Source organism: Sander lucioperca, chromosome 9, assembly GCF_008315115.2.
Source record: "Sander lucioperca isolate FBNREF2018 chromosome 9, SLUC_FBN_1.2, whole genome shotgun sequence".
Taxonomy (NCBI): Eukaryota; Metazoa; Chordata; class Actinopteri; order Perciformes; family Percidae; genus Sander; species Sander lucioperca.
In genome coordinates this window covers 8121884-8138102 of record NC_050181.1, presented here as the reverse complement: position 1 = coordinate 8138102, position 16219 = coordinate 8121884, and the positions used below count along the sequence as shown (strand labels likewise).

The window sequence follows — 16219 nt, the reverse complement described above, 5'->3', positions numbered from 1 at the left end:
TTTTTTTTAACTTGCCAAGTATTCAAGAAAATGGTGTGAATGACAGATAAACAGGGGATAACGAATTACATTTACTTTTGTTACAGTCGTGTTTTGTGTAGGCCTACTTATATTGTTTTGAGAAAAAAATATATAGGCTATATTTTTTTTATCACAAGTAGCCTTGCTACTTTCAAATGGCATCCGTTACAAAGTAAAAACAAAAGTCACGTGAAAACAAATCCTAATAAATATTGTGAGAATGAAACACAAGAAAGGAGCCAAATCTGCAGCTGCAGGCAGCAGAGAAGAAGCTGCTGGTGTGTCTGTAGCTACCATTTTACAGTCTATGGTTTGTCTGTCTGAAGCTGCTGGTGTGTCTGTTCACCTGTCTCTCGGGGTATGGGGAGGGGGGCGGAAGTTCATGGGGTCAGCAGTTAGTCAACAGTTAGTATATAAATAGTAACAATGTAATAAAATCAAGGGAGACGGTATTGTGTTAATGTTAGCATTATTGTACCTCGGCATAGTTCAAAAGAAAATGTTGCATCGGCCTTAATGAATCACTAATTTGATGCACCACCAGGCGAGCAAGCAAGTGACCAAAATCAAACACACAACATTTGAGGTCAGTGTAACGCTTATCAGTTCAATTTTCTAAGCACAAACGGACATTTGGAAAAACAGAAAAATGGGTTACAATATCAATTTTTTCATTTTTTTCCCGCTGTGACAAATTAAAAAATTGGATCTTTAAACTGTTTTTCCAATTTTCTGTTTTTATTCAGAGGATCAGAAATTTTGAAAATTACAAAATTACGTCTGGGCTCCAATTATTCAATACTGCAGTGGTATTCTCTCCCTTGTTCCACCTAGTTACCAACGATTGGTTGACTATTATCGTGGGTGTGTCTGGATGTGTTTAAAAGTTGTACTACTTCTATTGCACTGTGTTGGAGGAAAAAACCTTTGAGATGGATATCTTGAAGTCTAAGCAAATAAAACCCAAACTATATACATGGCTAAATACCAGGAAGTAAGTGAGAAAATATGCTTTTTTATAATTTGGGTAAAGTGACCCTCTAAGATATATGATATAAGATAACCACATGTTCCAAAATATAGTTATCTATCAAGAAAATGATATAATAATACATTGATATATTACCTGATGAAGTTTTGACAGAAATCTACCGTATGAAAAACATTTTTACAACGTAATAATCACATTCACCATGTATCATTAATTCTGTGTAATTTGATTTAGATAGATAGATAGATAGATAGATAGATACTTTATTCATCCCGAGGGAAATTTTAGGCATCCAGTAACACAGACAACCATAACACAACAAACACATATATCTCACATACATAAAAATCACTCACAGAAAATTAAAGAGTTAAAGGTTTTACCCCTCTAACAAAGCTTTTTTTTTATTTAGACTTTCTTTTCTTGCTGAAGGAATATGGCAACAACTGGCTCAACGTTCAACACAACCACAGACAATTACTACTATGAAGATTATGATGATGAAATATGCAACACAAATGGCGTCAACCAGTTTGTAGCGGTCTTCACTCCAGTTTTCTTCTCCATTGTGATCATCCTCAGTCTGTTGGGCAACATCCTGGTCATTGTGATTCTGGCCAAGTATGAGAATCTCAAATCCCTCACCAATGCTTTCATCCTGAACCTGGCTGTATCGGATCTCTTCTTCACCGCAGGTCTGCCCTTCTGGGCCTACTCTCACATGTATGGATGGACTTTAGGGGAACATGTATGCAAAATAGTCAACTTTGTCTTCTACATTGGCTTCTACAGCAGCGGTATCCTCCTTATCCTAATGACTGCTCACCGTTATGTAGCTGTCATGAATCCTCTATCTAACATTGTGTCCACCACAGGCTCCTACAGTGTTGTAGCATGTGTGATTATTTGGTTAGTGAGTATACTGGTCGCCAGTCCAGCCTTCATCTTCACCAAAGTTGAGCAGAATCACTGTGTAAATGCAAATTCTTACTGGAGCTTATGGGGAATCTACCAGCAAAATAGTCTCTTCATAGTGAGTTCAGTGGTGTTCATGTTTTGCTATTCTCAGATCATGTGCAGGTTGCTGCGTCCAACTGCCCAAAGAAGAAAGAACAAAACTTTAAAACTAATTTTTACTCTCATGGTTGTTTTCTTTGTGAGCTGGGCGCCTTACAATGTAGTGCTATTTCAAAAGTCATTGTATTTCTGGCCCCAACCACCTGCTGACTCAAAGACTGTGGCTGAAACGTGTAAAACATTAGAACAACTGGATTACGCCTTTTACATTAGCCAACTTTTTGCCTTTTCACACTGCTGCCTCAACCCTGTATTTTATGTGTTTATATGTAGAGTTGTGGTCAGTCACCAATCTGGTGGTCAAGACCCCTCCAAACCATCACCAGATGAATTTAATGGGTCACTAGATAACTGATGGGACAGGGAGGGGGGAAAGTAGTTCTGCTACACACATTTACTGTATGTAGTTGTTTTTTTTTTTACTTTTTCTTATGAAAAGTGTTTCTTGTGTACTCATAGTTTCTGCTTCCATGGTCTCTAACAAATATACAACCACTTTAGAGAAACAAAATCACTCTGGTGGAATTGCTCACAACTCTTTAGAGCTTCATTTTAAGGGTTCACAACCAAAAAAAGGTTGGGAATCACTGGTCTAAAGCACTGCTTCTTAATCTTATAAATGTGTGACCCTTTGTAGCAAAGCAATGATAGTCACAATCCCTGGTATCTGCAGGTTGCATATGTTTGAGATGTGGACAATTCAACCAAAATGTGATGTTCCTTCTCAGGTTGTTTCATTTCTTGTTGAGGTCTGAAAAGTTAAGACTCACGAGTGTTTCACAAGAAGAAGAAAAACATTTAAGAGAAGACAGAAAATACACAGAACAAAACAATGTATTTTCTGATCTAATCATGCAATTATTCTGGGAGCAATATACTGTGTATATATATATATAAAATCTTATAATTTTTGCCTTGATATCTCTTGTTTGGAGACACAGACATATGCCCTACTTCAAATAGTACAAAAAAACCAGCTGCATGGCACACATAGAACAATATATACTGTAAGGGATGGTGTTTATAGTGTGAACTGTACAATTACCATGCAGATCTCAGATTATCCTCTGCAATTGATTATCTCCAACTGATGAGGAGGAGGCCATTATGGGGAAAGGGCAGTGTAGTCAATAAATTCTGCATGTAGGATTAAAAATAAAATAAAATAAAAAAAATAAAAAACAAAGCATGAAAATATGTCAAAGCTATCCACTACAAGGTAAACATAAAAATACCACTGCCCTTAAGTAGTTTCCCCCATGCTGTGAAGTCTCTTTCATAAATACAGTGTTGAATTCTTCCCAACCCAAAAAGTCTTTAACAAATGAAACTATTTAAATATTCCAGGGGGGTCCATGCATTTGTTAAGATGAAGAAACCACAGTACTGTGACGTTAGCTTAGTGAAGTTAGCAACACATTTGCCTACAGTCAGAGGAGGCACAACATTTACATCACGACGACGAGTGAAAGCTTATCACTGTTTGGAGCGACAGTGTCCTTATCAGACCCCACTGACACAAGATTTATATACTGTTATCCACCGTCGACCATACAAACCAGCAAAGTTGACTTAAATCACTTTGAAACGGCTTTAAAATGCAACAAACCGTGACATAAACATACATTTCTCAATGCTGGCGAGCGCTATAGGCAGGCATTCAAGAAGACTCGGGGCAGTCATGTCGACGCTGGATAATTACGAGAATATAATTCAGAATCTTGTTGAGAATTTAGGTTATACTTGCAGGCAAGTGAACAACTTCTTACAGACGAACTTTGGACTGAACAGGGGGGCAAGCATCTCGTCATAATACAAGTTTTGCACAGAGCGCAACATACACATGGTTTGATTATGCAAGACTAGGAAGGGAAGGGACACATCAACTTGTCGCGTCTGCGGCAGCCCCAAGTGTTCCTGTGTATGGGCGGAGGATGACGAACGATTTACTGCATAGACAGTATATAAGAGGTTTACTGCGGCAGGGTTCCGGTGAGACATGCACTTGCACAGATGACCCTAGTGTACACTGAAATGAGGAGAGAAGGCACAGCGAGGCAGCTTAACCCTCATGTGTACTATGCGGAGTATGCAGGTCATAAACTGCATATGGACCAAAATGAAAAACTGATAAGACTTTGGGGTCACAGAGGTGTTTGCAACTGATGGTTTCGAGTGGGGGCGGGGCGTAGCTGGCGGAACAAGGGAGAGAATACCACTGCAGTATTGAATAATTGGAGCCCAGACGCAATTTTGTAATTTTCTAAATTTCTGATCCTCTGAATAAAAACAGAAATTTGGAAAAACAGTTTAAAGATACAATTTTTTATTTTGTCAAGGTGGAGAAAAAAAAAAAGGGTAGTTACTGTTTTTCAGAAGGGTAGGGTACTGTTTTTTGAAAGAGTAGGCTAACTAATCATTCGTTACTCTTTCAAAAAACAGTAACTACCCTTCTGAAAAACAGTAACTAATCATTCGTTACTCTTTCAAAAACAGTAACTAATCATTAACTACCTATTTTTTTGTTACCTTATTGTAAAGTGTTACCGAATAATCTCTGAGATTAGGCTATGTTATGTTCTGTCAGCTCACAGCAATTTAATACAATAGCAGGAAAAGAGTCCCCCCCCCCGCTGTTCTAAAGCGTTCTGCATGTGGTGTCTGCTGATGTGCAGGTTACCTTCCCCCCAAACACGGACACAGATATATACAGATACGTCTCACTTTATAAGATAAATAGCTTGCCTATAAGTGGTATCACGCTCTGTCTGCACTTGTTGTCTGGTTGTGCTTTGCATGTGTGGGATTCTGAAACGTCCTTAAATTCAGGAATTGTCGTTTGTTTATTCAAAGTCAAAGAAAGTCCAAAGTAGTGCTACTTTGCACATTTTTGTGGGTCTCAGGTGTATGTCACATTTTAGCTGCCAAAGCTCCGCTGCTCTCTGTCCAAACAACGTCAAACTTGGCACCGCACTTGCTCGTGCCGGTAGCAAGACAGCTGTCAGACAGACATTCCTGCAATTTATAGATAGATAGTAGAGGTGTGAATCTTCACTGATCTCCCGATTCGATTACGATTATCATGTCAGCGATAAGATTCGATATCTCGGTGCATCACGATGCATCACAATGCGTCAAATAAATTTTTCTATTAAAGCCATATAGGATATTTAATTCAAGGCTTTTCAAGCTTCAAAAACAAAACATTCTGCAGTGTTCTAAAACTAAATAAATTGGATACATAAAACTACAGCAATGAGCACATGGCACTTCCTGAATGTGCAAAACATAACAGAATATGTAAACAAAAAGGTTGATAGGCATACATTAAATTGTAAACAGAAATAATCAATTATGGCCCAGCCGATTATCAATGCAGCATCGTCCATGTCCACGATTCGATGCATTGATTATTTGATTAATTTCAACACCTCTAATTGATAGTGCAGATGATGTGGGTTTAGACCTTCAAGGCTTCATGCGTGCTTTCATAACCACTTCAGGCTCAGCCATAACTCAGACACTGTCTGTAAGGGATAGGTGGTAGTAATAATATTATCAGAAGCTGTGCTCTGTCAGTGCATGAGCGCCGCAATGTTCCTCAAGCTGTGATGTTTGCTGTGGGTGAGGAATCTGTCACAAGACTCAGAAGGGATGGTCTGGTTTTGGTGGTCTAAACTGGGCAAAGGTGGCCTGGTGGTGGTGGTCAAGGTGATAAATGAGAATACTGACTGGTCACACAAGAGAGACATGTGGTCAAAATGTAACCAGTATCAGCAGTCAGAGTATGACATACATACGCTGATGCTACTGAATAAAACATCTCAACTGGAAAGAGGTAGATTTTCTGTCAGGATATTGAAGGTTTTTGCTGGTAGACCAGCTAGATCAAGCTTGGCCAGCATGGTTCCAGTATACAGCAGAACAGATGGCAGCCATCAGTAGCTGGTTTCAGCTGGATTTTGTAGCAGGAACGGTGACCCTTGTTCTCCTGTTTCTGGTTCTGCATCAGCTGTTGGGAGAGATATGTATGTTGGCTGTGCAGATGTGGCTTTGGGTTCTAGATTCATGTATGAGAATAATGACAGTAACAGCTTTTCCTAAAATATCAGCAAGTCAGCGCCATGGTAATGGGTTCAAATCCCACACGGACCACAAAGCTTATTTTCAGAGAGTGTGTGTTTGTGCTTTACGGTTGTGTGAATTTCAGTCACTTCACTGTCAGAGACAACAGACATACTTTGTCTGCAGCTCTGAAAGACAATACTGGGAGGTTTGGGTTTGTTTTTACTGTCAGTCTCCAGGCCTGTGGGTACGTTTGTCTGCTGGTGAGTGTGTATGTGTATGTGTGTGAGTGTTAGTGCAATCAACACTTTTCATTAGTGTTTGTGTGCTGTTGTAAAATGAGGAGAAGAGGCTGCCAATCACTCATAACAAACACATGAAGACACACTTTTCAATCAGGTCTTTGGTTTTACAATCTATGCACACGATGTGTCCTAGTTTGTGCCGTGGTATTATGTTAAGTACACTCAAACTGCATGTTTAAACATAAGCGCTGCCTCTTTCTACTGCATTCTATGTCTTGTGTTCCTTGCAGGGAAATATAAAACACAAGTGTCGGAGTCAATGGGAATTTGATCAATCAGAACCTACACTTGGAGGTGAGTCCATATACCAACATGTTGGTGTTTTGCTGCCATCTGGTGGCACGTTATTGTTTAACACATGATGTGTGAGGACAGTTCTCTTTCTCACTTACAGTATGGCCCATAGAATCTGTAGCCCAATGAATACATTTACAGATGAAATGAGAATGCTGATAATTTTACACACCCTCGAATAGCTGGTAATACTCATTCTGTAGCATATTTATGAATGAAAAAAAGAGTGATTGAGGACTCCAGCCAAATCCATCTACTCTGGGACAAATGACAGTGAAATGAATCTGAGAACTCTTCAGAGCTATATCTTTTTCCCCCATAAAGCTTCAATTAAACATAACTTGAACTCTGGTATCTACATACATGGAAAATGAGTGTTTGATATTTTGCAGTGTCTAAATATTTGATAGTAAAATGTGTGTTGTTAAGAGTGTGTTATAATCACCGAATGGTGTTTTAACTGAACATTAGAAAATTAAAGTTTAGCTCTCTGTAGTTCTTACAAGTCTAAATAATAACATTAATCATAACTCAATGTCCTTCAGCTGCTATGTCACGCACCATCATTAATGTTATTGGTAACATGTGCTTCACCTACTATGACAAGTCAATGTCTGCTGTTAAAAGAACACGGTCACTTAAAGTGCTGGCATATCAGTACTGTAATACTATATGTTACCATGGATATAATTAAGTTAATTTTGGCCCAATAAATTTAAATATTGATACATTTAATTAAAAAAAACAACCACCATTTGGGAGTCCTGCATGACAGTGCTACACCATCAACACCTTTAACAGAAAACTCACCTTGTTTCTGAATCAAGTCAGTGGCAAAACATGTTACAGTCCAAGACCTGCACACCCACACAGATGTTTTCAATCACTCTTGCTGATTAGATCTGTTCAGGTTGTGGAGCCATGCAGGAAACCAGATGATGTCACCAGACTTCATGTACTAATACATTTCATGAAGTAGTTTGTCCCACTACCCTAAGAGGTACACAAACCAGAAATAATTTGCAGTATTTTTATAAAATTGTAACAGAACACGCACCCCTGACATGCCAAATCATGGCTGTATGGCATTTAGTTTAGGGATAAAGGGAGTAAAATATAAGCAAACAGCGCAGGGTTCTACTACTACTACATGTATCCTACTTAAACGTCCTAAAGGATAATGGACACGCTGACCAACAGCTTTACAAACATTTGATGTTGGTGCTGCGTACTAACATTTTTAGTAGGCTAGTTTCGTTTTTCTTTAAGCCACACCCTCCAATGAATAGAAACTGATCCTAAACAACCGTCCGTGTCCCGTGGCCGTGATCTCTGATACAGTAAAGGTACGATTATTCCCTTAATGTTTTTCTTTTAGAAATTGAGTAGATTTGGCTAGGCCTATACTGCAATTTATTGTAACAACGGAATATGTGTACTTTCTCCAAATTACCCAAATTTATTGAATTTGCTGAGCTGTCTTGCTGATGTTGTTACTCCAAGACAAATAGCGTATGTTGGTGTTTCTTCGGGCTCTAACAGGGACAACATTGTAACTAGAATAAGAATTGTGTCACAGTGTTTCTATTCTAGCCTATATTGTAACGTTAGTTTTTTTTTTGTTTTTTTTAACTTGCCAAGTATTCAAGAAAATGGTGTGAATGACAGATAAACAGGGGGTAACGAATTACATTTACTTTTGTTACAGTCGTGTTTTGTGTAGGCCTACTTGTATTGTTTTGAGAGAAGATTGTTTGTTTTGAGGCTATATTTTTTTTTTTATCACAAGTTGCGTATTGCTACTTTCAAATGGCATCCGTTACAAAGTAAAAACAAAAGTCACGTGAAAACAAATCCTGATCACGGGGCCAGCAGTTAGTGAACAGTTAGTATAAATAGTAACAGTGTAATAAAATCAAGGGAGACGGTATTGTGTTAATGTTAGCATTATTGTACCTCGGCATACTTCAAAAGAAAATGTTGCATCGACCTTAATGAATCACTAATTTGATGCACCAACAGGCGAGCAAGCAAGTGACCAAAATCAAACACACAACATTTGATGCTGCATGACGAACAGGTGCGTGATGGGTGTGGCTAACTGGTAGATGCTAAAATGTTCATGGCGGCGCATGGTGGTTGCGGATTTCTGCGTTCGCTGAGCAACTTCGACCTTCATTGAGGTGTGTGAGGACTTTCTGCCGTTTTTGACTGTTAATCTTTGTCACAGTTGTGGCTACAGAGCATCTTTCAGCTCAAAATGTAAAAAACAAAGAAACCTGTGAGCTCAGTGGGACAGAGAGACTGGTTAAACTTAGCTTTGAGAATAAACGACGACGATTTGGCGGGATGAAATATTGCAACAAGTAGTTATTGGATGACTTTCCATTAAACTTTAGTTTACACATGCAAGCCACCGGTAATTGTAATAACTGGCGACTTTTTTTTTTACCAGCACCGTCATCAGCATGTTAGCATTGTCATTGTGAGCATGTGGCGGTGTTTAGCATGCTGACTATCATTTAGCTCCAGTCCCTGATGGCTGTAGACTCTTCAAGGCTCAGACTGCTGTTCAGACAGGTAGCTACATTAACTGTTAAAGGGATATTTCACCGCTGGAAAGATGAATATGTATTTAAACTGGGTCATTTATGTAGTAGAAATGTGAATTTTCTTTAGAAGTTGGTGCCTTCTAGACAGGGCCTGAAGTTAACTTCTTTGACCACCAGCTACTGTGGCAGCTAGGTGGATTTAAAAATCCACCTGCCACTGTGACTTTTTACCAGCCAGTTTTTTTTGCCTCATAAAGGTGAAAAACAGGAATTGCTGTGTCTCTATGATCCTATCCTGTCCTATTCATGGTAGCCTACTCGTGGACATTAATTGCACCGTAATCATGTGCTGTAGTAAGGGGGCCAGCCTTGATAATCCTGCATAGGGATTCACATAGACAGTGATGGTTTTTTAGGCTATGTTCTGTTTTTTTTTTTTTTTTTTTTTTTTTTAATAGTACTTTAAAAATAAAAAGGAAACTTATTTTGGGGAGAATAATAATTATTACTATTGATGAATTACTCTGGGCAGAGATTTCCTAGGAACCTTAACAAAAAGGCTCAGGATGCTGCAAATGTTGGTATAATATGAAAATGGCTGGATTTAAGACAAAAAAATAAGTTATTGAATGAATCAAATATGAACATATCCGTCACTATCAGTGGCTTGTTGATCTTGACATTGTTAGTTAATTTCCTGTGTGTGTGTGTGTGTGTGTGTGTGTGTGTGTCGCGGGGGGAACTAAGCAGCCCCGCCTGCTGCAGACGGCCGACAGGATTGAAACAGCAGCAGCTTTCAGCGACTTTAGAGTGAATAAACGTCACAGCGTACATTGATGTTAAAATGAATACAGGTTGGCAGGACGGTCTGAAATGTTTTGCACGGTCTTTCGCTGTACGTTTTGTTGGTAAATGTGAGATGTTCGAGTCACACACACGTCTTGTCTTCATATCACCAACTAGGAAATGATCAACCTGTTCTCCCTCCCGCTTGGTCATTGGCTGCACATGGGACTGCTGGGATTGTCGCGAGTAATGAAAATGGATTGGGGGACCCGGATGTCAATCAATGTCTTCTAGTGATGCGGGCCCCTGATTGGTCCGGGCCAGTAAGCAATCCCGTACCCTGCTTACCGATAGTTATGCATCTGAATCACTCAATTCTCATTGGCTACCCGCCAATGTGGCAGGTAGATTGACAGTGTTACCTGGCAATTGCAAAATTCACCCGCATTTGGCGGGTGGTCGGGTGTTAATTTCATGCCCTGCTTCTAGACCAAGAAAAGCCAGAAAATATATTTTTGGCTCATGTAGATAAAAGACAACAACTCCCAGAATGCACTTGCTTCGCTTCCCTACGAGGCTTCTCCCAAGCCACGCCTACCGGTTACAGAGGGCAGTCAAGTCGGTTTTATTGTCATTTCAACCATATACGCTGTATATAGTGAAACGAAACGTTTCACCGTGGCTCAAGTGGTGTTACACATTTAAAATATACATATAAAACATTTTATAAAAACGACTGACACCTACATTTAGTGCACACAAATTATAGACTAGCTATACATAAAGTGGAATTACTACTTAAAGTAGAGCATTTAAGACAGACAAGGGACAGGACAGACAACAAAAGACAGGGCATAAGTAGACTTGTAACAGAGCACTGGTTGTTGTAAGTTAGGTTCACTGTGAGGTGAAGGTAGAATATAAGAACTTTCTTGAGATTTGCGTGGTTGAAATCACCAGCAACAATAAATAGTCTATCCGGATGTGCGCTTTGGAGCTCACTGATGGCTCCGTAAAGTTCAGCTAACGCATTGGTAGCATTAGCGCTTGGTAGGATGTAAACACCGAGTATAAACACAGCCGTGAATTTGCATGGAATGTAGAATGGTCGGCATTTAACAGTCACAAACTCCACCAGCGGTGAGCAGTAGTTGGATACAAGCACCGCATTTCTGCACCAGTCTGTATTAACATATATGCACAGCCCACCTCCACGAGTCTTACCCGACAGAGCAGCATCTCTGTCTGCTCGGAAGGCTAGCAGGTCTGGTAGCTGGATACAGAGTCCGGTACACTATTGTTCAGCCATGTTTCGTTGAAGTTGGATGTAGTCCAGTTTGTTGTCTAATGAGTGGACATTTGCAAGCAGGATGGATTGGACAGGTGGCCGGCTAGCGTTAGCTTTCCACCTAGCTGGAGCTCCTGCCCTTGTTCCGCGTTTCCGCTTTCTCGCACACTGCTTTCGATGTCCCCATCCCCGGCTAGTGGCATCAAGCGACACCGCAGTTCCTCCATCATCCTGCAACTGTTCCTTGCTGTATTGCGGCTCGTACAGGTAGCCACGAGCATCAGATTCATGCACCAGATCTTCAAAATCCCCTTCTGCCATATCATCTTCAAAACTACCTTCCGCCGTTGTGGTTAGCCTACTAAAGTATGAATTAATTACTTAGCTTTATCCACAGAGCAATAGCCTGTTAGCTTAGCTTCAAGATGGCTGGCACTATTTGGTAATTCTGGGAGTGAGGTCCCACCCCCTATGGGCGGGTTGAAAATATGCGGAACAGCTGCTACTGGCTGTAGTCTATAGCCTCTGGCCAAAAAAGTCCAGTTTTTTTTTTTTTTTCGAGACACACAATACAGAGATCTCTCGTCTCGAAGCGCAGTCATTCGAAAATACTACTGGGTTTCTACTAGAGCGCGGATCCGGCTGCATTTTTCTGTCCGATCCGTTCCATGTCCGACAGAGCAGTAACCGAGCCAGACGGGCATTAAGATATTTATGTCCGAGCCCGACCCAAACCCGAACATCTTTTCTAAATATCAGGTTCCCGACGGGCTCGGTTCGGGTATCCATCCTCTAGTTTCTACTGATACAAAGCTTAATGCTAATTGGTGAAGTATCCCTTTTTAAGGGTTTAGTTTCGGAGTTTGAGTGCTATCTTCATGGGGGCATCGGTTATGATGCACGAGCCAGGAAACTTAAGTCCACTTAACAAAGGTTTATTTCCACTCAAAACTATGGTGCAAATGATGATGAGTACAACAATACACACGGGCTTGTATTTCAGCTGCTGCCAGCCTCATGTTAATGTAAAAGAGTGACTGAGGGAGGGCAGTCTTTAAATAAGGGGTGACCAGGTGGAAGAAAGAACAAATCAGTGATGAAGAAAGGAAGTGAGGTAGGTGAGGAAAGGAAGTGCCAAAGTAAGAGATTAGGGATCTTTAATACAACAACCTATGTAAATAATGTTGTATTCACTGTGGGCTGCAGTTGCTGTGAAGTCTATATTGTTAAATAATCTTTGTCTGCCTTGGTGATGTTTTATTCTGTTGATTCTATAAGAAGTGGTCATTTAATATATGAAGCCTGATATTGCATTTTTGTTTAATTGTGAGTTGTGTCCTATTTTCTGGTTAATTCCACTAAGGCTATACAGAGGAAGAAGGTATGTTTATAATTTGAGGAAATTCCGCCGGAAATTCCGCCAGATGTCCCTCATTTCGGCCAGATGCCGTCGCCTTCCCCCTTTCTTTGTGTAGGCATTTTAAACTCTGGTTGATTTATGAGGACTATCATTAACTGCTCCTCAGATCTAAATCCAGACAGCTAGCTAGACTATCTGTCCAATCTGAGTTTTCTTTTGCACGACTAAAACAACTTTTGAACGTACACGTTCCACCAAAACAAGTTCCTTCCTGAGGCTATTTTGCAGAGGTGCCGTTGCTCCGTCCGGCGCCTAGCGCCGCTCAAGACGATTGTGATTGGTTTAAAGAAATGCCAATAAACCAGAGCATGTTTTTCTCCCATCCCGGAATGCTGTGTGGACTAGCCAGACTAGGGCTGAAACGATTCCTCGAGTAACTCAAATAATTCAATTATTAAAAATCCTCGATGCAAAATGATTTGCCTCGAAGCTTCGTTTAATCAATGTTACCAACGTTATATCGCTGACGGTGTTTCCGCACGGATGATTATTACTGTCGCACACCGGGCTGATGCTGCTGGCGACCCATGCCATGAAGACTGACGCCACAGATTACAAAATGAAGAAAGAGCGTAAATAGTGAGGGTAGGGCTGCACAATTAATCAAATTTTAATCACTGTACTACTGTAGCTAATGGTAGGCTAACGTTACCTGCTGTGTAACGTGTTATTAGTGTTTACTAGCGTGACATGCAGAGATGTTTCTGTTGCCTCTAACGTCTGTTTTGGAGCATCAGAGCGCAGCGCAGACATTTAAGTGGCACCGTAATCCGCGTTGCTATTTCGTCCGGTAACTTAACATGCAGCGTTAACGTGAGTTGCCTGTATCTTTTCACGGCAAACACACGTGTGGAAAGCGGTCGCACAACAGCTGAAATGGCATACTCCTTCATAGTATACTTCAACAAAGGAGGAATGTAGCACAATATGGATGTGAAAGCAGGTATAATTAGCCTATGTAACAATAACATTGTTTTGGTTACAAATAATCGTGATAATTAATCGTGATCTCAATATTGATCAAAATAATCATGATTATCATTTTGGCCATAATCGTGCAGCCCTAAGTGAGGGGCTAAGAGAAGAGACAGGCTGGAGAAAACAACAAAGTGTCCAAAGTTTGGAATCAGTTCAAACGAAAACTCTGTACAGTGTGCGTCTACTGCAAAATTGAACTAGCTTACCACAATAATAGAACGTCAATGTTTCAGCATCTCAACAGAAAACATTGAGACTAACTTAATCCTCTATTCCACGAAGCGGAGTTGTATGGACGATGAAACTACACCAAACGCAACAACTACAAAAACAAAGACAAGAAAATACCACAATTTGATCTAAAGAGCCGACTTGTTGACTATCCCTTCGGAAAAACAGCTGACTGTTGCGCATCATTTTTTGTCACTCTCTCTCTCTTCACGGAGAAACAGCTGATCAACGCTCTACTAGCATAAGTGTAACAGAGCTGTGTAGCATTTCATTTGCAGACATTTTCATTGAAGTAACAGTACTTTTACTTGGGTATAATATTTTAGTACTCAAGTATTTCAATGTCTTTGTTTAGATGGATGCGATATTTAACATACTTGAGCAGTTCAGACTGGACTCCTTCTACAACCAGTTTGTCCAGTTGGGCGTAAAGGATGACATGGATTTCCTGGATGGCGTAACAGATGAAGATCTGAACAGTATTGGTGAGATGAACCTCAACTTAAAACCAAAGACTGTAAAAACATGTTTGGCTGTCACTCAGTGGAAAACAATTAAATGTTAATGTGTGTTATGTAAAGTGTTTTTTAGTCATGTTATTCACTTGCACTTTTCATTCAAGACCCATTGCACTTGGTGACCAGAAAAATATAAACCATGTATATGGCAATCCAATTCAATACAACCCTCCTGTAGTAAATACCTTTTTTTTGTAAAATGTTTTATCTGTTTAGTTGACACTGTCAGGCATGTTGATTCAACAGCATGATAGTTTTCTAGGGTATTGTTTTTGTCAGTTTTATTAGATAGCAGTTAGTACTACAGTGTGTTTATATTATGTTCTATTTGCCTCACCTATGTACATTATGAAAAATTGTGTTTAGCACCATCACATGTCAATAAATAACAATGTTTTGAGTTAAATGTCCACTAAATTATAACAAATTAATTAGTATGTATTTTATTAATCAAATACCATTGTTGCACCTACATTTTTACAGGTTTAAGTCATGTGGAGAAAAAACATTTTTCAGCGATGAAAAACTTCATTCAAAGACTCAGAGCTCTGGAGCGCCAAGATCAAACTTTGACGCCTGTGCAAAAACCATTGGAGTCGTTCTGTCTGCAGTACACATATCCCAAATGTCCTCAACCAAAACGTATGGCAGGTAATAGGAACACATTTCTTATATCAATGTCTGCTCATTAGATTAACTTGGGCCAGCCACTGACTTGTTGATCACACTTGTTGATGAATGTGATGATTGTGTTAGTGATCATTGTGCAGACTGGTGCTGTCCCAAACGATTATTTTTTTAGCGATTATTTTTTCGATTAGTCGACTAATCTATAGCGGTGTCAACAATAATCGATTCGGCAATGCATCGCAATGCGGGGCATGCACGATTCAGCATCGATGCGGCAAAGTGCCATAATCGATTATGTCAGTTTATTTTCTGGCCTTGAGTGGACAATAGTTATGAATTTTCAATTACTTCCGGGGGCAGAACAACAACAATCAAGATGGCTGAGGTGGAGGGAGATGACCGCGATAGACGGGTAATTAAAAACGCACCCAAAGCTTGGAAAGCGGACATCTGGGCACATTTCGGATTCTACGAAGTTAATGGGAAACTAGACAAGACTTACGCGGTATGTAAAACCTGCCACACTAAAATCAAGCACGTTGGCAATACAACTAACTTCACGAGCCACGTTGATAGTTGGCATCCTGAGTTGGCTTCAACAACAACACAAAAGGTCGACACATCCCAGCCAAGAATTGATGAGTCGCTAGTGTCAACGTTGCCACACAACTCCGAGAGAGCAAAGAGGATCACACGATCGGTGGCATGTTTCATAGTGAAGGATCTATTAGGGATAGGAATAGGATCCCTATTCTGTGGTAGAAAATGCAGGGTTTCGCCACATGCTTAAAACAATTGGAACAATTATAAGCTACCGTCACTGATTCTGCGCTTCCCGCATTGTACAAAGAAACCAAAGCAAAGGTAATGGAATCAATGTGTAAAGCCAGTCGTGTAGCCATTACAAGTGACGCCTGGACTTCAGTCGCAACAGAGTCCTATGTAATCATAACGGCACATTATATTAGCGAGGATTGGCAGATTGTATCACATGCTGCAGTCACTGCTGGAAAAAGTTGGCTGTTATTGCTCTATTTAATTTCAAATGGTTCTAAAGCAGAGA

At 40.1% G+C, this 16219-nt stretch overlaps 1 protein-coding gene across 6 annotated transcripts in view; it reads left to right on the top strand.

The window, feature by feature from the left end:
• Positions 1-16219, top strand: part of LOC116046212 (protein THEM6-like) — a 217139-nt gene that overhangs the window by 370 nt on the left and 200550 nt on the right. Inside the window, exons 1-3 of one of the 6 annotated variants that reach the window (XR_004104073.2) lie at positions 7993-8099; positions 14364-14493; positions 15010-15177. Coding sequence is in view for 2 of the 6 variants with exons in the window: in XM_036005052.1 (XP_035860945.1) it covers positions 1449-2444 (996 nt within the window). In the remaining 4 variants the exon portion in view is untranslated. Of the gene's footprint in view, positions 1-1424; positions 2929-7992; positions 8100-8714; positions 8937-14363; positions 14494-15009; positions 15178-16219 lie in introns of those variants that run through there. The other 5 variants (XM_036005051.1, XR_004898280.1, XR_004104074.2 and 2 more) reach the window with 5 other exon arrangements.